Genomic DNA, 23,567 nt, shown 5'->3' with positions numbered 1-23,567 from the left:
TTGCATATTTGTTTAATCACGTCACACACTGCTTTTAAAAAGTTTGTCAGTAAGTCAGTAAGATTTTTAACAAATAAAAATATCTAATTAAAATATATGCTGTTCTGAACGCTGGCTTCAACACAAATATTAAGCAGTGTTTAAAAAAATGTTTATTGACCAACAAATCAGTCCATTTGAATGAGCTGCTAAAATTCAGCTTTGCCATCACAGGAATACATTTTAAAATATTAAAATATAAAACTTTACTTTTACAATATAGTTTATATTGTATTTTTAATCAAATGTAGCCTTGGTGGGTTAAAAATCCTTTAACAGACCCCAAACTTTTCAACGGTAGTATATCAATCTTAAAAATGGTTGTTGCAGGGAATGGATGGAGGACAACCAGTTGTGGGTGCAGCCGGTGTCCAGCGCTCCGTGTACACGCATGGATGTCATTCATTTGCAAGAACAACTGGACAGAAGCTTGCAGGCAAGGCAGGCCAGAGAGACGGGCATCTGCCCTGTGCGCAGGGAGCTCTACTCTCAGTGCTTCGGTAAAAATAGACATATTGCAAATTAAGTGTCATATTAATAGCTCTTGAGATTTACATGGCATTCCCTCTTTCAAATCTCTTAGATGAGTTAATCAGACAGGTCACCATTAACTGCGCTGAGCGGGGTCTCCTGCTGCTGCAAGTAAGAGATGAGATTCGCATGACCATCGCTGCCTATCAAACACTGTATGAGAGCAGTGTGGCCTTTGGCATGAGGAAAGCACTTCAAGCAGAACATGGAATGGCTGACATGGAGAACAAGGTAAATTATTACTGAAAGCATTATTCCAACTCTTTTTTTTTTTTTACATTATACTTTTATTTTAAAATAATTCAAAAATTATGAATATAATTTTTTTTTAAACAATTTATATATATATATATATATATATATATATATATATATATATATATATATATATATATATATATATATATATAAAATGTAACATATATTTATATTTTGTAACCATAAAGAATATATTTTCTGAACAACAAAGTTTCTTATTAAAACTACAAGGCAAGCTACAAAACTAAACATATACAGTGACACAATTACTTACAATAACTTGTATCTTATCTCATATTTTCTATTAAATAAAAATATTATACTATATATAAATCATGTTATATCAACTTGTTACCTTAAGACAAGTTTATATGTGATTATCTTCCTCTTGTAACAGAAAACAAAAACTATTACATATACAAACAAAAGATATTTTGAACTTACAATGGAATTTGTTTCAATTCATGCTTTATTCATGCAATCAAAGTCAGTGGGTCCAAAATAACATTATAATAAAATTGAATTTAATTGTATGTCTAAATATCTTTCATGTACTGCAGAAGAAAGCAAGTCATTATCTTTAAAGTAAGAGCTGACAAGCACACATTAAATTTAAATTTTCTGCTCGCTGAGATACAAACTCTTGGTAGATTTTAGAGTTAGAGAGTGAGAAGCGAGATTTGGAGAGGTTGTTGAACGAGCAGAAGGCTAAATGTGAGGCCATTGAGAGACGGGAAGCAGAACGGCGGGAAATTGAGGAAAAGAAGCATGCCGAAGAGGTCCAGTTCCTCAAACGAACTAATCAGCAACTCAAGGTAAAGCAGAGATCAACGGAATCATGATTTCTGACAGTACTTTTTAAAACTCCATTTATTTTATGTTTTTTTTAGGCACAGCTGGAGGGCATAATTACCCTGAGGAATAAGGCTTAAATATTTTTAGAATAATAAAACACTATAATAATACACAAACTCTCAGACCTTGTTTTACTGAATAAAACATTTATAAAAGCATCTGTTCTGAGTATTTATTCATTTTTTCCCCTCCAAATAAAAGAAAAAGAACATATGCAGACACACAGATACATGATCCACATTTCAACACTGCATAATCATGACACTGACTTAAGTTAAAAGCTCTGAAATGTATTAGTTGTAGTCATAATGTTCAGGATGATGGCTGGTGCCACAGTATGAATAAAGTGCATTGGAAAGACTGCATCACAGATCAACCAAACCTTCACTTTTTCACAAATCACCGTGATTCCACACCAAATGTTCTAACCTAGCCACTGAATTGACCTTGGAAAGAGGGATTGATGTGACTGGGTATCTGGCCAGGTATTATCGCTTAGCTCGTTTGGCTTTCTTGCCATCCAAGGGCATTTTTCTATTCTTATTCTTGTTCTTGACATTATGCGTTTCATAATAACGGACCCCCACTTTCTTCACTCTCTGGGCACGCTCCAGGCTTCTTTTCTGTTGAGGTGAAAAAGTTCAACAGAGAGAAGGAGATAAGTTTGGTCTCAAATTTATGTGAGATGTCTGGACTGATGTCTGAGGAATCAAGAAGATTGAGCTGGGAGAACAGTGCATACCTCTTTAGATGTGAGTTTGGTAGGCGGTGCAGGCTCCTCATCTTCCAGAGCTTTCCTCTTTTTACCCGCATTCACAGCTGGAAAACCAAAACAGGATGAGTGTCATTACTCACTTATTTGAAGCATGACACCCCTAATCACTGACACATCTCTGAAAAGATTCTGTGGAATTATTTAGTGAATTTAACTGGATTTGCAAGCCTATTTTAAATTGTTTTTATATTGCTGTCAATATCAACATTTAATATTATTGTCAATATTTAAATACTGTGAATATACTCTTTTTGAAAGACATATGTTGTTCTTGAAAGAAATTCTTTAATTCAGAAAGGATGCATTAAATTAGTCAAAAGTGTCAGGAAAGACTCTTAAAAAGATTTCTACTGCAAATAAATTCTGTTCTTTTAAATCTTCAAATCATCAAATATTCCTTAAAATGTATAATTATTTTTCATGCAAAAATAAAGCAGAACAACGGTTTTCAACATTAATAATAAAAACTTATTTTATCAGCATATTAGAATTATTTTTTTGAAGGATCCAGCATATTAGAATTATTTTTTTGAAGGATGATGTCAATAATAGGATAATATGTTGATAATAAAATTTAAATATAAATTATAAATATATATATATATATATATATATATATATATATATATATATATTTTTTTTTTTAAATTGCAAAACAGAAAACTAGCTTTGCAATTTAAGTTATTTTAAATAAACTTGAAGGATTACAAATATTTTTTTAAAAAATCCATTATATAACAAGAAAAACAAATAAGTAAATAATAGTGCTTTGTTGTACATTAAATACACAGCTCTAGAGGCCATGTCTTTTAATACATAATCATTTGGCATTAACTTTGGTTTTCCTTTCAGTCAGTCACTTCCGACTTCCGACCTAGGGGTCACAGCTGGGAGCCCAGACACCTCTGACATCATTGAGAAAAGGCCAATGAAACTGGCGAGCAAAATTTGCATAGTTGGCCATGCCCTAGGCATCTGGGTTAAAATAGGCTAGTGTGGCATTTGCTCACTCGTTCTGTTTTTTGGAGCCAATGCAGCATCTCTTTGGAAGAGACCCCTCAATCTCCTCGTCGTTGGATTTATAGAATAAGCAGTGGTTTCTTTCTTGCCCTCACACAGATAAGTATAGTGAGATTACCCCTGTGTGCTTCAACGGCAATCTTTGAAAGCACATATCCTCTTAAAAGTGCAATTTCTCTAAAAGAGCTTCATGGATGGATTTGTGTGTGTTTACAACATGCCTTTCCATCCGTGTCCTTCTGGTTGCAGGTTGTTCATCTCGCTCTCTGACAGGCACGATTGCTGTGCTCAGTGTTTACTGAAGCAGCTTTTGTGGATGGTTTATGTTCTTCTTGTGAGGACATGGCTACCGGCACATTGTGTTTGTGTCTTTTTTAAATTTTATTTATTTTTTATAAAGTTTGTGAGTCACCTCAGCTGCTTCCCATCCTGGCCCTTCTACTTCTGGGTACGACGCTTCGATGATGTGCACTGAAGGAGAGCAAGGAGAGGTTGCAGGAACAGTTCTGCCGGATTAATTCCCAGGGACCTCTTGTTCCTCCAACCGCACGTGTTTTCCAGTAAGAGTTTCTGGGTGAGTTTGAGAACCTGTGTTTACCCGGGCAGCAGAGAGCATCAGACTTGTGTGGACTCCTCCACCCTGCCCTGAGTGCTCTCGCTTGGTTGATTTGTTTTTGATGACCGAGTGTGACACTCAGCTGCACTCTGCCCCAGTTCCTTTCTTCCCAGAAGTGCACAAGGAGTTGATGAAATCGTGGAAGGCACATTTCTGCTATAACACGATACACCGGTTCCTCTGTTCACACCATCTTTGACAGCTGTCCAACAAGGAAATATACCCCCGGGTGGAGAGCGATTGCGGTGCATTTGCGCATAAGACGCCGCCGCGTGAAAGAGCCATCCAAGACTACCGCCTAGAGCATATAAGTTATCTCATCCTTTGTGGTGAGAGCTTATACTGCTTCTGGACAAGCTGTGTCCACTCTGCATGCCATGGCTGTCCTGCAGGTATTCAGGCCAGGGTCTGCGCAAGGGTGGTCCCAACCTGGAGAATGCAGGAACTGTGTTCGGAGACTGACTATGCCCTCTGGGTTACGAAGGTCACTGTGCAGGCTCTGGGGAGGGCGATGTCCACATTAGTGGTCCAGGAGCGCCACCTGTGGTTCAATCAGGCAGAGAAGCAGGATGCTGAGAAAATGCATTCTCTCAACGCCACTATTTCTCAGGTTGGTCTCTTTGGTGACACTGTTGAAGAATTTGCGCTGCAATTCTCCACGATCAAAAACAAACAGAGGCCATTAAACACTTACTGCCTCAAACTCACCCAGAAACTCTTACTGGAGAACACGTGCGGTTGGAGGAAAAAGATATCCCTGGTAATTCATCCGGCAGAACTACCCCTTCACCCCCCAAACAATAGCCTATGTCAGTTTGTCCCCTGGGATGGCCCCCTGCGAGAACTGCTGAGGCCCTGCAACAGTCTGAGCCGGCAGTCAAGCCTGAAGAGCACCCAGTCAATGTGGCACAGCCAATCCTTTCCTCAGGATGCTAAAAAACCCACGAAAGGCTTCGTAGCAAACCTGAGATGGGCGACCCAGGGAGGAGGGACCAGCTGACCAGCCTAGCTCCACTTCCGCCGGGAGGACTGCTGGTGGATCCTGCTCGGCTCTGGTTGTCTGCCACATGACAGAGCAGTCACCAGATAGTCATTCCCATACTCCTTCCCTAGTCACACTCCTGGCATTTCTGGCCCTTCCATTTGCGAAGGCCATGTGCTAAGATCTTGCATCAGAGCCTGTTTAGATGCAAATTCTCTGCCTCCTCATATTCTGATGCAACAGGTCAGAACAAAACAAGTGAGCAAATGGCACACTGGCCTATTTACATCTGGATGTCCTGGCCTCCCAAGTGCGACCCTAGTGTCAGAACTTTGACACACATCTTCGTTCCCTCCATCAGGGAACGAGGGTTACCATACATAACAGAGACATTAGCTGGTTGTACCTTTCTGTTGCACATTCTTTGCACCATTCTGCTTTGCTATAGTTTCACTGAACACCTTCTCAGAAAGGGCTTTAGGAATTCTGTAAAACATCAAGACATAATATCAAGAGATGAGCTAAACAGTCAAAAATCAGTCAAACAGGCCACTGCAACAAGGTAAGAGTTAAAGGGATAGTTCACCCAAAAATAAATAATTTTCATTTTTAGGTGAACTATCCCCTTAACCTCACAGAACCTTCTCATTACCTTAAACTTAAATCATAAATTTATTGATTATAATCTGAAGTAATTCTTTGTTTGTAGTTTATGTTTTGTATTGCTTTGTATATTATTGATCTTGTAGTCTATGCTGTAAGGTGTCCTTGAGTGTCCTGAAAGGTGCCTATACATAAAATGTACTATTATTATTAATATGAGCTTAAACAAACCGTATGGCGGAGAAGTGCTTTGACTTGGCACGATCAAGAAAATGTTTTAATTTGGCAATCTTCTCATCCATGTCTTCATTCACTTCACGTGTGCTCCTCTTCTCTGCTTTGGTTGGTAAGCTGGAAACAGAGGTTTCTTCTTCCTGTTGTTCTCCAATCTGCTCTTCCACTTTTTCCTCATCCTCCTCATTTTCCTCGTCTTGCTCATCTTCTGACCAGGAGGGATCCAGTATGTCAGGTATCTCAACAGGCACAAGGTCCTCCTCGCTGAACTCCGGAGCGACGTTTATTTTGCCAAAGTTCTGCTTGACGTTGCTGAAGATATTCTGCATCTCCTCTTTTTTTTGTCTCAGCAGCTTTTGATCTTCCAGCTGGCTAGATGAGGCCCCCTCCATATCCTGAGCTTCAAGTCTGTTTCCCAACCCTTCCTTCTTGGTTTCCATCTCAGGCATTTCCAGCATCGGTTGTGCTTTGTTCTGAGTAGAAAGATCAAGTGTCAGTTTAAGACTATAAATGTTTAAGAGTGCATTAGGGTCTGCCAGTATAAAGACAGGCAAAATTAAAGTAATTTTGTTGGCCACAGTGACTTAAAAGAGGATTTGTACCAAGTAATTCAATATGCATTAAGGAAGTTACATAGAAACAATGTCTTCTGAGGTTTTTAAAAACAACAAAGCTCTAATTTTAGCAAAACATTCAACAGTGATGATCTTGGAAAACATTTTTGAATATTAAATTGAAATTTCCAAAGACTGAGCAATTGTTTTGGCTAAAAGAAACTAAACTTTGTGGGATATTAAGAACAAATGTCCATTTACCTCTTCATCCATCTCGCATCCTGGAGGTTTCACAAAAAAGGGGATGCGTCCCCTCTGCCAATCATTCAAAACCATTTTAGACACAGTAGACAGATCTGGCTCTCCACCCTATATAAGTGAAACAACACAAAATACCATTCATTACAGCATCAACATGTACAGTGTTTGGACAGCGATAAAAATGTGAACTAAAAAAAATCCAACCTTCCCTTTTTTTAAAATATCTGATTCTGTACTAAATCTTAGTGGTTTTGGCATTAGAGTATTGTAAATTGGCTAGCCAAACTTAAAACTAATTGTTTTTCACCAGCTTAAAGTAAGCAAACTGTCACATCTCAATCGGACACTCTAGAGGAAAGAATAAACAAATGTGCTGCGAGGACCAAGCTGACAGTTCGTTTTATCAGATACTCCACAATCAGGCCAGACCTTGAGCAGTTTTCCGGTGCGAAAGGCAAGCTTTTCCAGGAAATCCTCGGCAGAGCTCCAGGACGGAATGCGGTATGTCTTCTGGATGTACTCTGCTTTGGCCCTCTCCAGTACCCCTCCGATGTGATCCTCTGGATTTCTGATCTTCTCCACTTGAACCTAAATGCAACAGATACAAAGTGAGCGGATGAAGCTGCTGGGATTGCCAAATGTGAATGAATGGCTGACTTTGAGAGTCAAAGTCATCGTACCACTCCCTTCAGCACAATGTCAGTCTCACTGTCGTCGGAGGGATAGACAACGCCAGGACAGTCGATGAGAAAAATGCGTCTCATTAGTGTGATATACTGCCATACCTGTCAGAAAGAAAGAAAGAAAGAAAACAGTTGGTTATGGCATAAAGGTTGAGCTTGAGCCATCTGACAGAATGTCCATAGATTCATCCATGACCTCCATTTAAGAAACCACAAGACTGAAAACATTTCAATATAACGAACTGCATTTAAATATACGCAATTTATAATAACTTTCGACAAGTTAGCAAGCAGTCAATTAACTGTTAAGTTTATAAAACTAAATAGATTGTTTATGAATATTGCTGCCTGGCCAAAGGCCTAAACAGTGATTCAGGCAAGTGTAACATTTTAACATTGGAAAATCTAGATAAGGAAGCACAACAATTTTTTAAGCTATTAAAATCAAATCAAACCTATCTATCTATCTCATAATCAAACTAGAAAGACTGTTGTAAAAAGAAAGGAAAATAGGAGACAGAAAACGTCTACTAATTGAAGAATCACTCAAATCAGGGCACACATGGGAAATTTTAAATGATACAATTTATCATTTAAAACATAAACACAAGATTTGTTTAGAATTCGATTTCAATCTGGCCTCCATCAGTAATGTTTTTCATTTGCCTTGCACTTTCACTCACTCTCTGAAAAACCATTTATCAGTTCCATGTTTGTAAAATAAGAGGAAAAATTTGACAACATAAAAAAAGTAATTTCACACAAAAACGTGAATACACAAATGTTGCAGCCAAAACCAAAATTGTGAAAACTTAAGCCATCCAAAATGTTACCACATGTCAGGAGCTGGCAGGTAACCTTACATTCGCTAAAAAAAATCTGAATCATTTAATGTCATTTACAAGAAGAATCCCTAAATCGTCTGATGTTCATGATCAGTACATGACGAACACAAGGTTATAGGAACATCTCTTAAAAAATGAAAACTCTTAAAAAGAAGACGACTTGAAAAACAGTGTAATGGGTTATTATTAAGTGTTTTTTTTGTCATTTTTGACCCCTGGTTCACAGCTTTTGTCAACATTCATTTACGCTGTATGGTAAATAGCAGCATGAACATTGTGCTAAAATTCTCCTTTTGTGTCCTTAGGGAGAAAAAAAAATGTCCCTCAGGTTTGGGATTGGCATTAGAGTAAGCAAACTGATCACAGACTTCATTTTTGGGTAAACTATGCCTTTAAAACAAAATAAAAAGATTGGCCCAAACAGAGATAAAGGTATGTGATTGGCTAATGAAAAACCTGCTTTTCTCATTCAATATGACTATAAAACAATAATAATAATTGTATTTATTGTAATTATATCAAATTACTTTATTAGTTAATTATGGACATGAAAAAAAATCAATAAAGAAATATATTACTGTTGCAATATTATTCTACTGTAAAATAATTTTATATAGTATAATTACAACTACAAAATGCATAATTTGTTCTTCTAAAATGTTTTCCTCAGAATTCACATGGATCCTACCTTTTAGGAAGGAAAACACAGAAATCCATATAGATATGTTAAAACCACATCCCTGAGATGGAAAGAAAAAGCTTCTGAGGTCTTACCTTTGTCTCACCAGCAAGGGGTGCCACGTTACAGACTTTTTTGGAGCGCAGGGTATTGATAACAGAGCTCTTTCCAACATTGGGGTAACCAATGAAGCCAACACTGATCTGCTTTTTGTCTGAGTGGAGCTGAGCAAAAATCAATATGGACATGTTAATACTAGGCAAACATCATTTTGAAAAGAGGTAATTAAATAGAAGAAATACACACATACTGTCAAGTCCTCTGATTTAACGTCGGTTTCATGATATCGAGGTCAGGAAAAGAAGATCATGTTGGATCAACCCTTCTCCCAATAATTTGAACACATTCCCTCTCACATTTTATTATACACATTTAAAAAGGGGGCCCAAGAAATAAAGACTTCATACACAACCTACAAAGGCCTCTTAAATGTCATTACACCTGCAGATTTATTTTGCACGCATAGCAACCGGGATATTTTTGCACTGCTGTTTTCTAACTCTTAAAAGATTGTCCTGTCATATAGCTCTCAACGAAATTTATGTTATGTAAGCCCACTCTCCTTTTTAGTATTTCCAATTTTTTGTTTACGGCTGTGCTCCCAAAAATAGCTATGAGGCAGATGTGAAGACAGGACAGGAGCCCAATAGCATGGGAGGGTGGGGTGCATCTGGTACCCAACCAAACCACTGTTTTCTACATCTGTGGCCATTCCGTACTAAAAACAAACCGACCTTGTCCTAAAACTGCAGCTTGAGTAGATGTGGATCGAAACTGTTGTGTGTTTAAAACCTGTTGCCCCCCGGTTTCGAAGGCACGATAATGTGTATGAGCATTAAAAAAATGCTGTAAATGTTTAAAGCCTCACCTTGCCAAACTGCCGCAGGAGCTGGATAAGGGAGCCCTTGCCGAAGGAGTTGGTAAGGCTGGCATGAAAGGCCAAAGTGGGGTATTCCTGAGAAAGAACTGCAACCCAGCGTTTCTACAACACAGACACAAGAATAAGCAAGAATTAAATAACACACATAGAATGATCCTAAATGTGAATGAACAACAGTATTCATTAATGTTCCTATGAATGATTTATAAAATGCCTGAATGCAAAAAAAAAAAAAACTCCTAAAAGCATCCCTCTTTATAAACCATATTTCATCATAAATTCAAAAGCACTGTGAACATATAAACATATAAGTATTATATAATACCTTTATACTGTATAATACCTACCACTATATAGACAAAAATGTTTTGGGATGCATCTCTTAGTTATTGAATTCAATTGTTTCTATTACTACAGGTGTATTTACAAACATTTGTGGAAAAAATGGGTCAATCGAAAGAGCTCAATGAATTCAAGTGTGGTATTGTGCCACCTTTGCAATAACTTTGCCAATGACTTCCTTAGCATGGGGAAAAATACTATGGAAGATAATTGGGGCCATCAACAGCTTGTTTACCAACTTTCTTCAAAATGTCTTCTTTTTTGTTTAACCGAAGAACGAAATTCATACAGGTTCAGAACAACATGAGGGTGAGTATAACATGAGAGTGGGCATAATGTGCCTATTTATCTTTCATACTTTTCAGAACTGATGTTGAATTATTTTACAAACTCGATTCCAAAAATGTTGGGACACTGTACAAATTGTGAGTAAAAAAGGAATGGAATAATTTACAAATCTCATAAACTTATATTTTATTCACAATAGAATATAGATAACATATCAAATGTTGAAAGTGAGACATTTTGAAATGTCATGCCAAATACTGTATCATTTTGGATTTCATGAGAGCTACACATTCCAAAAAAGTTGGGACAGGTAGCAATAAGTGGCCGGAAAAGTTAAATGTACATATAAGGAACAGCTGGAGGACCAATTTGCAACTTATTAGGTCAATTGGCAACATGATTGGGTATAAAAAGAGCCTCTCAGAGTGGCAGTGTCTCTCAGAAGTCAAGATGGGGAGAGGATCACCAATTCCCCCAATGCTGCGGCGAAAAATAGTGGAGCAATATCAGAAAGGAGTTTCTCAGAGAAAAATTGCAAAGAGTTTGAAGTTATCATCATCTACAGTGCATAATATCATCCAAAGATTCAGAGAATCTGGGACAATCTCTGTGCGTAAGGGTCAAGGTCGGAAAACCATACTGGATGCCCGTGATCTTCGGGCCCTTAGACGGCACTGCATCACATACAGGAATGCTACTGTGATGGAAATCACAACATAGGCTCAGGAATACTTTTCACCGTACCATTCGCCGTTGCCGGCTAAAACTCTATAGGTCAAAAAAGAAGCCATATCTAAACATGATCCAGAAGCGCATTTTCTCTGGGCCAAGGCTCATTTAAAATGGACTGTGGCAAAGTGGAAAACTGTTCTGTGGTCAAAATTTGAAGTTCTTTTTGGAAAACTGGGACGCCATGTCATCCGGACTAAAGAGGACAAGGACAACCCAAGTTGTTATCAGCGCTCAGTTCAGAAGGCTGCATCTCTGGTGGTATGGGGTTGCATGAGTGCGTGTGGCATGGGCAGCTTACACATCTGGAAAGGCACCATCAATGCTGAAAGGTATATCCAAGTTCTAGAACAACATATGCTCCCATCCAGATGTCGTCTCTTTCAGGAAAGACCTTGCATTTTCCAACATGACAATGCCAGACCACATACTGAATCAATTACAACATCATGGCTGTGTAGAAGAAGGATCCGGGTACTGAAATGGCCAGCCCGCAGTACAGATCTTTCACCCATAGAAAACATTTGGCGCATCATAAAGAGGAACATGTGACAAAGAAGACCTAAGACAGTTGAGCAAATAGAAGCCTGTATTAGACAAGAATGGGACAACATTCCTATTCCTAAACTTGAGCAACTTGTCTCCTCAGTCCCCCAGACGTTTGCAGACTGTTATAAAAAGAAGAGGGGATGCCACACAGTGGTAAACATGGCCTTGTCCCAACTTTTTTGAGATGTGTTGATGCCATGAAATTTAAAATCAACTTATTTTTCCCTTAAAATGATACATTTTCTCAGTTTAAACATTTGATATGTCATCTATGTTGTATTCTGAATAAAATATTGAAATTTGAAACTTCCACATCACTGCATTCTGTTTTTATTTACAATTTGTACAGTGTCTCAACTTTCTTGGAATCGGGTTTGTAATTATTGGTATGTGAGCAATTTTTTTTTTTTTTTTACATATGGTCTTCTGATGGAATACACATATCATTTTCATCTCAGTTTGTACCTTAAGAAATCTCAATCTGATCCTCACTTTTGATATAGGAAGAAAACCATGGAATTTAGAATCAAATCTGGACGTACGTGCTAAATTTCTACCTCGGTCTAGATTCTAGAAGTGAGCTATGAAATTGTTTTTGATAAGAGAGAACAGATTAAAAAAAAAAAAAAACACAAGGGCACAAGCTAACAAAAATCACCGCAGAATGATAAGTGATTCCGTTTCAACAACAAAATGAATGGGTTTCCCAATCATTTTCCTGTTAGGTTTACAAAAGACCTCAGTCATAAATCTGAAGGAGGTAGGCAAATGCTTTGTTGGCTTGAATGCAAAGGCCTGCAGCTTATAAACAGCTGGTATAACTCCCTCATTCTTAGTTGTTGCATTTCAGAATCACCAATAACATGAATTACAAACAAGAATTACAGATTTGAAAGACGGAAAAATAACTGTCAGAGAAGGAGCCTTTAACTGGTTAACTATTACACATTTTAAACAAGCCAAGATAAACATGCCTGTCTGTCAGTGAAACAAACTCCAGAAACGGTAGAATTGAATGTATGACAGGACACACTGCAGACAGTGGCCTTTTTCCAGAAACCTAGTGAGCAGCCTTGCTGTCTACTGCCTAAATAGGTGGTTCCATACATCCTAACTGTTCTGGAACAACAAAAGTTACCATTTTGGATAACTCTACACAGGAACTTGTTAAACTTAGAACACGATACTCACATGACATTCTACTCAGAGCAATTCATGTCCTCAGACTTGGAATTATGCATTTCTATAGCAACAGTATCAAAGCCTAAACAGCACCTCAGTGATTTTGCAGTTGTCACATGGTGCAAATCGTAACTCTCATATTTTATCAACACTTTTCTCTACTGAATGAATATGTATATGTATATTATAAGATTTCTGACATATTTTCCACCAACTGCAACAGGATTTCAACAGACTTGTGTTAGCATTTTGCTAAGATAACAACATGACACTCTAATGCATATAAATGCATAGGACACATATATATATTGGGTAAAATAGTCTCTTTTTTTTTTAAATCAGACAGGATTGTATATCAATATTTCATGCTACTTAAATAATAAGATTTATCATCAAGATTTCTGATAAATGGATTCATAAATGGATTAACAGTGGCTGGTGTTAGAATGTTGCCTATGTCACCTTAAAATACCACCTACATAGGCAGCTCAACGGATTTTGGAACTGATACTGGAGTATTCCACTTTCATTTCTCACCGTAACCCATGTGGGAATGAGGTCACACTTATTGAGCACAAAGATGAGGTGTTTCCAAGATTTCTCTTTTTTCAGGTAGGACTCAATGCTCTGGGAACGAGTGCCCATGGGGTCCCGAGCATCTAGCACCTGGATAACGACGTCTGAAGAGTCGATCACTTCACAAAACATTGTTCATGTTAGGATATGACGTCACTGAGCAGTGCTATGGGTTTTTTTTCCCTATAACTTTTAATGGTGTTGGGAGATGGTAATAGCTACCTTATAGAGCTCGCCCCATATCCTCTTTGACTGCCCTTTCTTAAAGATTTCCTCCCGAGCCTCTTCCCTGAAGTGAAGGGAAAATGAAACAACTTTAAATCATTTATTTAGTCATGTCATGATATATGAGCCATGTTTGCTAGAAAAACAAGGCTATAGTTTGTTCCTGTAGTAAGTACAGAACTACATATTTTTATAATCTCTAGAAGTCATTTACTCACTTGACACCGCTGTCCTCAGACACCAAATCACGGTCTTTGTCAGCACTGTAGCTCTGAGCAGAGACCTCTGCCTGTTCAGCAAAGTCCTTCAGCTCTCCCACAGACAAGACGGGCCTCTTTCTTTGTGCCTTTGGCCCAAACGTGGTTTCAAACGTCTCTGTGTCCAGAATGTGCACCTTGGAGTTCTACAAATACCAGCAGAATACCATTTGACAAACAGATTTCATGAAAACTGTTTTATCGTCTTCATCATAATCTTCATAACTTTTGGAATGTCTTTGATGAAGCATCTGATATTTCAGCTCTTGCAAGCAATTTGACAGCTCTCTGTGCTACTATTATTAATAGGAAAGAAGCCCCAGTGATTTAAGGAGGAGCAGAGCGTACTCATCTGCACATTCTACAGCTTAGAAGAGTGTGTCAAAAAAATTTTGTGCCACACAAAACAACATGATTTCTGCTATAAAGCATATACGAATATGGTTTTATTCACATTGCACATAAATCTATTTTGTTTCCTTATCTTATCTTGAGGATTGACATTCTGTGTGATGAAATGGTGAAATCAGTTTGTTAAGACAGTGTAGCCTGCACTTTATCAACTATAGTAAAGATTTAAGCCTAAACACGATGCTAAGTGACATATTTCACTTAAAGAGGGTAAATTAGTGTAGCTGGCCACAGCTCCAGAAAGCACTGCACACTGTTGAATCCTGAACATGGAAAACTTTAAATCCGATCTGGCCGTTTAGATACTTTCCAAAAAAATCAGATGGAAATCTGCAGTTCTCAAACTAAATACAGATGCAGCTTTCATGCATTCTTTTAAATATATAGAATGTTATATACAGTACTGTTCCAAAGCTTGTGGTCAGTTTTTGTTTTTAAAGAAATTAATACTTACATTCATCAAAGATGCATTAAAGTTTAGAGTTTTTACTGAATTTGTGATTAAATAATTAAATAAATAGCCTTACGAGCATTAAGACATTTCTTTAAAAAATACATTTTAAAAAACAACTCTGAACTTTTGAATGCTAGTGTATATAGAACATATACTTTAACAAAAAGACAGCTAATTTTAATAGAGTTGCTACAGAAAAAAATATGTCTTAAGATAAAATCATACAAAAGCAATCTATAATGACCTAAAAGGGAAGCCATACCACTGTTGCAATAGAGGATGGAATAAAACAAGCAATTTACAGATCTTGTCAAAGCCAGTAACATTTCTCGTAAGAAATTCTACTTCTGGTAAAACTGCATTTCTTCGGAACAATTGGCGTGGATGATAAAAAACAACCTGATTTGAGGCTAACCACCACATCACAACATGTTCAAAATATTTCTGAGAAAGAGAAAAAAATGTGCGCAAACAATGGCCATTATGGCACATGCTGAAGGAGAGGCTAAAACATCACAAATCAAAAATAGAGGATGAAAATCAATAACTGACACAGTTTTGCCAGCTCCCTACAAAAAAACAAAACAAAACAAAACCTAGTGATTGTGTCACAGTCGTGAGACATGGAACAAAAGTAAATTGGGACGTTCATTATGCATAGTCCTAAAAGGTTTTGCTCACACATGGAACAGTTTAGATGTTGAAGCAAATCAACAACATTTGCAGACGGAACATGAAGAACAGAGCAAAACCTTACATTTTATTCTGAGCACATATTTTTTGCTCTGTTCTTTACTACTGGCAGACAGCAGACCCTTAGGTGCCAAAGAGCATGTTCTATCACAGGTCAGGCTATGTCCTCACTACACCATCAGACTAATAAAATCACTGTACCATTATCATGACACAACAATTGTTCTTACTGTAGTGCCGCATGTGTTACGTAAAGTCCACAACTTACAAGACGTTTAGCCAAGAGGTGTTATGAAAAACTCTTTTCTCATTCATGAGCAAGGAATTACAGAAATGAGCAGCTGACCATTCAAGCAATTTTCCCCTTGGAGTTTAATGTCAGAAACATTTTTGTTTTAATAAAGCTATATTTTTTTCTAATCAAATGACAACACACAGTATCATACTCTGACTCTTGTAACTTTGGAATGATCTACGTTGACAAAAACGATGTATCATAAAAAAAAGCACATCTAATGCCTTATTAACTAAAAGTATTATTATTCATTTTCAGTAATTGAGATGAAATGAGGTAAAATAAAATACAAATCTTATTAGATGAAAACCTTAAACAATGTGTTGCCTGAAATAAGTATAAGTTTATGTGCTAAAATGACTAAAACTAAAATAATAATAGATTAAAGCTGAAGAGAACTATATAAAAAAAAAAAAAAAAACATAAAAATGACAAAAGCACATAACAAAACTGGAAAAAATAAAATTATTAAAAAGAAAATTGGAAATTTAAAAATAAAAGCAATTTCAAAATATTAACAACACTAAAATAGAATATATTCATGTGAAGCCCAAAGTTAGATGCTAGCATGTTTCTAACATTATGATATTTGAATAAAATTATATAAAACTGATTTAATTTAATTTTTTATTGATAATTTCTGGTTTTAAGTGAATTATAAATAAATTAAGGATTCATGTTAGATGTTACTTGGATGGATTTATTTCACTGAGCTCATCACAATGCACAATGCCTGCTCTGAAACACTGCAAACCAAACTGCATGCAAACAATTAGCCTACCTGTCTTCTCACATCACACCACATGGTGACAAAAACAAACAAACAAAACAAAACAGGAGTTTGTATAAAAACAGCATGCATGTGTAACTTGCGTTCATACTCACATGTGCTTTTATTCGGTCATGCAGCAAGGACATCGGTAGCTTGGTCTGTCTCATCACTACTCGGTACGGATCTTTCTTTACCGCGTTCATCTCTTCCTGGAATTTCTGTAAGGATGACTGCTTGATAACACGTGTATTGGCTGCAAAGGAAGCATATGGGAAAACAGAAGAAATATTCACATATTCAAACATAGTTATATGCAATATGGATTTTGAACCTCTGAATAAGGGGCCTGTAATATTACTTGGAAACGATGGCTGGTTCCCTCAATAAAAAACTTATTCCCTTCAATAATCCATCACACACAGTAAGACTGATCAATTAAAAAAAAAATCCATTGCTCTTACCAAACCACTTGATGTTGGGCTCAACTCTGGCCACAGTTCCAGGAGCGACTGTGCTCTGGTACTGCAAGGGCTTGATCACCTTACCTCGACTGTTGCTGTGGACATATAAATGAAAGATAGAGAGCGACTGGAAACCAGAAAATTCATTGTTTGTTTGTGCTCACTTGGTGAATAAAGCTCATTGTGATTCTATTCTGAATTGTTATGATTTTGTATTTATAATTTTGTAAATGACAGGTCTGATTGTTACCATCTCTGCTTCTGCCTGTACATATTCAACCGTTTGATGGTGGCACGGTCCCTCATGTTGTTCCCTCCAGCTCCCTTGACCCGGTCTATGCGATAAAGAATGTTAAAAGAGACAAACAATGTTATACACAGGGACATATAGTGCAAAATACAGTAACTTTACTTCATAACTGTGACAGATTGTTAAATCAAAGCACAAGGGCCACGATTAACAAATTATAGAGGTGAAAAAAAAATGTTTTAAAAGATGTCTCTTATGTTCACCAATTGTTATCAATTGGGTTGCATTTATTTAATCATAACACAATAAATCAGTTATAATGTCAAACAGTATTGTGATTGCAATTTAAAATAACTTTTCTATTTGAATATATTTTAAAAGGATCTTTTAGAAATTTTAATATGCTGATTTGATGCTCAAAAAACATTTTTTTTTTATTACCAACGTTTAAAACCCTTGGGCTGTTTAATATGTTTGTGAAAACGTTGATTCTTTTTTTTCAGGATTCTTAATGAAGAGAAAGTTCAAAAGAACAGCATTTATTTTTAATACAATTCTTGTAACACTGTAAATGTGTCAATTTCAATCAATTTGATGTCCTAGCTGAATAAGATAAAAATCTTTCTGACCCCAAACTTGAACAGTAGTGTACAATTTGTAGCATTTGTTGTTAAATAACCCTTACATTCAATACACGTTAACTTCGGATCTTGTTCTGAGGTCATGTGATCACATATCAATAAAATATGCAAAACATTTAAACGTGAAATACTGCTTTTTTAGTGAGCAGTGTAAGAAATGAATCAGGGTCTGGATCAAAATGGCACTAAAAGACAACAAACAAACAAATACTTTGAATATTTAAAATGTGACAGGTATTGTAAGTGACAGCCATAATTGCTCAGACCGACAATTTATGCTAATTCAATTTAAGCAATTGGCATAATGTTCTCATAATGTCGAAAAATTCTCCTTAAACGTCAATTGTAGAGAACAAATATCACCCCTTAAAAATAAAAATGACTTCTGACACTGATTCTAAACATTTCTGAAAAACATTCAATCATTGTGGTGTTAACGTTAATCTAGAACGATTCTGTAATTAATTTATTCTTGAACACTTATAAATATCATGTAAAAAAAAAAACGGCACTTTGGTACACAGACATGATTAGTCTTAACAATACAAGTGCCAGTCTCTGATAGGACACCTGAAGACTTGACACGAAATCAACGAGTAACCCTGTAAACATAGAATAAAGTTGCTCTAACAACAGGCAACGGTGAAAACATAACTAACGAACGTCTCATATTCCTCAACAAGAGTTGGCTATGCTTTAGCTATCTAACGTTAGCGGTTTATTTAATCTTACCGGGATTACTGCTAGAGTTTGAGGGATTTATGGAGCTTTTTCCCTTGAATTTTGGCTTGACCATTGTGACCGACTACTCCGGGACAGTCCTAATACTGTAAATAATGAAATATAACAGCGTTTCAGTCCACTGTAGATTTCCACGTGTTACAATAAACTAACAAACCCGGAAATGCGTCATCATTCAAGCGACGAATTACCCGGGTGTTTTTTTTTCTCTGAGCAAAGCTGTCCATAGCTTATCAGACCGAAATCAGAGTAAATTACGAGCATCTACAAAGCCACAATTTAATTTAGCCATATTTATGTCAATGTTCGCAAGGTAATAAACCGGTCTATGGGTGGTTAACATATACCGAGGAAATAAAACAGTTCCAAACAACATTAAACGTCTTTTATAGTAATTATGAATTAAATTTTATGACCTTATAAAAATGTATTAACTACATGGAATATTTGTAATTTAAAAAAAAAATGCCTGTATAACACAGCAGAACCATTAAATGAAATAATAAAAAAAGTGTTACAAAAATTCTCATTGCCTCATTATTTAGCCTAACATAAAATCTTGATGTTGTTAAAAAATATCACGCGCCAGTTAACATGTTTTACATTTTAAAGTCTATTAATTTTATTTTTATTTGTTCAATACATCTGGGTCTGAAGCAGCACAAAGCTGGTAACCCTGAGCTATTTGTTTGACTAAGCATTAAAATTAAATTAAAATATGTCTTCTTAGACCAACACAGCATCAGTACAGTTATCACTCTCATATTGTTTAATTAACAGGACAAACATATTTAATTTGGAAAACTCTTATTTGCATTTTATTTTAGAATGACTTCATAATGCACACATACAGTTCATGCAGGGCTCTGCATACCCAGAAGAGGGCATGCCGGGATAGTTTTGCTTCAGATGCATTGTCCTGTCCCGTGTCTTTGAGCTTCAACCAGTGTCTGTTTGCTACATTGAATCAAAACTTTATCTTATGCTTTTAGACTGATTAAAGAGAGCCGTTTAAACTCTTAAATTTGACTTTACAACAAGATGTATGACTTACCTGTTTTCTTACAGCACATGTTTTACTCTACAAGATTACATTCCACTCAAGTTAAAGGAAACAAATTGGAAAAAGGAACTATAAACTTCCATACTGTCAAAACAGAATTAAAGCAAACATTACACAGATGCATTTAAACAGTTTTCAGCTTGGACCAACAATACATGTTATGTTGCCAGCCGGTGTATCGTGTAAACTTAAAACCTGCACAGAGCCTGTGTGGAATGCGTAGATAATGGCTTCTGGGGCGGCCCACACAGTCAATGAGAACCAGGCATACCTTGTATAATACTAGTATTCTATAGACATATCACTGGAATCTCGGAAAATATCAGAGATCGTCTTTACTGGTTTGATGTTTCTACTAAGCTAAGATTTTATTTATAAATTAAACCTTGTCCTTCTTTTCTTTTCTTGCATTTTCTTTTATTCCAACATAATAAAATAAACAAAATGATAATTTTCCTTCTTAGGCGAATAAAACTCAGTATAAGGAATAACTTAAGTTGCATAGTCTTTTGAGAGCAGTGGAAACTTGTGCACTGATTTGCACTAATTTTGTAGAAACAGTTCAGTATCTGTTTTTTTTTGTCATGTTTTTTTCCAGTTGTTCGCTTTCACTCAGTTAAAATCAAATGTGACAACATCAGAAATGCACTGCAAATAGAGGTCAACCAAGAAAGAAAACAAAAACAATGCAAAATAAGAAGCTGACATCATAAAAGAATATGAGAGGCAAATCATCATGATTTCCTCAGACATTTTCTCAGAGGACTGTCTTTGAAAGGCTATTCAATTTGAATGGAGTTGCGGTTGCATGAAATTCTATATTTTGTTTCAAATCCTTTTATGAACGCTCCAGGCTCTTTGCTCATTTTTGTGATTGCTTGGTATAAGCCGCGATAAAAAACAATCCTCTCCAAAATTTGACTTGATTCAAATAGTACATTGCTGTCTATGAAAAACTGTCATCACAATTATTTGAAAATGAATAGTATTAATTAGAGCAATACATGGTTTGGCTGCACTGATTATTTGAATATTAAAGAGCTAGATATTTAAAGAATATCTTTAAGAATATCTTTTCAGTCTGCAGAAGGATTTGTACAGACACATTTTTTTTCCAGGAGCTTGTTGAGCTACTTTTGACGTGCAATTGTACATTTTAAACATGGTTACATTTGCCAGATATCATCGTAATAAATAATATGTAAATAAAACGGTTGTTCCCATTGCACTTGAATGGTGAATCTTTTTTCTAACACTAGAAGTCAAGTGAGGACACCACAGTTTTAAGCAATAAATAACAGCTCAGGTTGCATTAACTCTTCTTAGATAATAGAAGATACTGAACAATGTTATCCTAAAAAAAGGATTCAGCATATTTTATTGAGCAATTCAGCAGCAGCTGCAAACAGGTGTGCTCCAACAATGGATGCCAGAGTGCCAGGTATTTTTAAGATGGCTTGCTGATAGGTCCACTTTGTTTCAGTCAGGGAGGGAGAATTTGCTTGTTTGATTTTTCCGTCAAGATTAGGTGAAGTTGCAGGGTCATAATATCCCTTTAGGTATTCACTTAATCTGTTCTCAGCGCTGCCAGTAAACTGCCCGGCAGCCACACGGGAGAAAGTAATGATGGATCGAGACCATAGAACCTCTAGCGCTGCTAAACCACGTCTGTTTTAAGTCTAGCCAAAACAAACGAGCTCTTCCATCTCGAAAAAGTCAGACAAGCTGTCATGAAGTTCTTGTCTTTCTTTGCATCACGTTAGTGCATCTGGTTTTACGATTGTTCTCGGGTATTTGAAGGGGGGTTGGGTGTAATTCGAATGGTCAGGCATAAAATTATGAATTGTGATGTTTAAAAAATAATAATAATTTGATAAGGCTACTCTAGCCAAAGGAAATCGTGAAGATAAACATTTCATGAGATTTTGGATCTATTAATCATCACAATTCAGCAACATTTTGTTTCATTGAAAAATCGTGAGCTGTAGAAATTTCGGATTTGCTTCTAAAAATCTCACATCACAGGGCAGCCCGGGAGCCTCTGAGCCCGGTGGTTATCTTTTGCCCTTTAACATAGATAGGGACAACAGTACAGGCCATTTAGCTCTCAGTCATGTTCTTTCTGACTTAGGCCTCTGTTCTTTGTTTGCTACCTAGACTGTAAAGTGTGACGCAAGCCCATCTCTCCAGAGGAAGTTATTCAGTAACGATCAAAAGGCGGCACACTACTATAATCCATTTCATTTCCTTGAAAACGTTCAGTTTCCACCCTTTCATTTAGTGGTTAGAAGACAAAAAAAATCAGTTTACATAAGAGTTTAAGAAAAATAATTTGCTGAATGTTGATTGAGCGCATAATGTTCAAAATGAACACATCTGTGGTCAGTTCTGATCACCGGCTCTGCCAGTCTGGCCGAGGAAGAGCAGGTTGAAAAGAACCACTAAATCATGGAAAAGTTATATAATCTCATTCAATTAAGTAAATGTTAGCTGTGTAATTGTGTTACAGAAGCACCATAAAATATAAGAAAGTTTCCAAATTAAATTTGTCATGGAAGAATTGTTGGCTATGCTATGGAAATATTTTGAAGAATTTAGATTTTTTTTTTTTTTTTAATCAAATTGAACCAAAATCATTACACTCCCTTTACAATATGATTTCTATTCACATAACTCAAAGAGGCCGGAAGATCTTTATTCTTTTGTTTAGAAGTTACAAAAGGTCTTTAGTGTTCTTTTACATCTGAATGGACCAAACAAAAATTTTACCGGTCTGTTCGCCATTTCTGTTGGCCAAAGGTATATCTTGGTCAACATTCAATCTCTACATTTAACTAGATGTTTTCATGTATCTTGTCAAAAACTGCACTTTGTCAAAGATTTTTGGAACTTTCTCTTTTCCCTACGTACACATACACAAATACAAATGAGTGTATCAATACAGGCCAAAAAGCATGCCAACTATCTTCAGATTCCTCGCTGCCTTTGACTGTGAAATCAAATGATTTTTCACGTTTCTCTTCTCTACTCTTTACTCAGGCCCATGTCTGTTTGACATCAAACTGACCAGAGATAATAAGTGTTTGGGTCTGATGATGTTTATTCAGAAAATTTTCATCAGCTGTTTCCAAGAGAATCATATGTGGTTTGAGTAAATATAGGTCTATGACTTGTCATATGTCATCCTCAATCCCACCTTTAAATTCCTTTATGACTGACAGAACCATAAACCAGCCAGCATTTGCAAGGTGAATCACTACATACTCCTCTTTCAATGTTACAGGGTGGGCATGTTGTTTGTGTGCCCTTAAAATTCAGTGAAGTATATACCTAATGTAATTAGGCTTCTATGATCCTTGGCTTTAGCTGAAGAGTCTTCTGATGCATCTAGATGGCACGGTTTATCGATCCATCACACTTGATGTTCTCCTGGGATGAAAATTTACATGAGTAATGGATGCACTTTAGATACAGTGTGTTACCCAGGGTAAGGGCCCTTCGTAACCACAATCCAACAATATAACAGACCATCTCCAAGGTGCTTCTGCTGCCTTCTAAGGTTACGCATTCACTTTCTGTTGTGTGTTTTCACACTACCTCTCCAGACACAGGTCCTAATGTCTAACCTGCATCAGCCACAGTCAAAACAAGACGCCAGAGATTTGTTTTAACATCTAACACACATGGCATGTTTACCCAGCACACTCCAATAAAACAATGTTCTGTACTGCTGCTCTCAGTTCATTTAATAAACTTGGCCAAC

General features: G+C 36.6%; 2 protein-coding genes across 2 annotated transcripts in view; one reads left to right on the top strand and one right to left on the bottom strand.

Annotated features, from left to right (window-relative positions):
* Positions 1 to 1,841, top strand: part of LOC109106125 (axonemal dynein light intermediate polypeptide 1-like) — a 2,389-nt gene extending 548 nt beyond the window's left edge. Inside the window, exons 3-6 of the mRNA XM_042772823.1 lie at positions 370 to 539; positions 623 to 801; positions 1,479 to 1,643; positions 1,719 to 1,841. Coding sequence (XP_042628757.1) covers positions 370 to 539; positions 623 to 801; positions 1,479 to 1,643; positions 1,719 to 1,760 — 556 coding nt within the window. The 3' untranslated portion in view covers positions 1,761 to 1,841. The remainder of the gene's footprint in view (positions 1 to 369; positions 540 to 622; positions 802 to 1,478; positions 1,644 to 1,718) is intronic.
* Positions 1,842 to 18,928, bottom strand: LOC109106124 (nucleolar GTP-binding protein 2-like). Its single transcript, XM_042772822.1, has 16 exons — positions 18,733 to 18,928; positions 17,360 to 17,444; positions 17,110 to 17,204; positions 16,762 to 16,901; positions 13,985 to 14,169; positions 13,764 to 13,830; positions 13,503 to 13,661; positions 9,864 to 9,977; positions 9,031 to 9,159; positions 7,409 to 7,513; positions 7,158 to 7,316; positions 6,729 to 6,836; positions 5,911 to 6,386; positions 5,483 to 5,562; positions 2,426 to 2,502; positions 1,842 to 2,306 (listed from the first exon to the last, which is right to left on the bottom strand). The coding sequence occupies exons 1-16, from the start codon at positions 18,794 to 18,796 to the stop codon at positions 2,172 to 2,174; spliced, it is 2,178 nt and encodes a 725-aa protein (XP_042628756.1). The 5' UTR covers positions 18,797 to 18,928; the 3' UTR covers positions 1,842 to 2,171.
* Between the last annotated feature and the right edge of the window lie 4,639 nt (positions 18,929 to 23,567).

This window comes from Cyprinus carpio, chromosome A16, assembly GCF_018340385.1.
Source record: "Cyprinus carpio isolate SPL01 chromosome A16, ASM1834038v1, whole genome shotgun sequence".
Classification (NCBI taxonomy): domain Eukaryota; kingdom Metazoa; phylum Chordata; class Actinopteri; order Cypriniformes; family Cyprinidae; genus Cyprinus; species Cyprinus carpio.
This window is presented reverse-complemented; position numbering and strand designations above follow the sequence as displayed.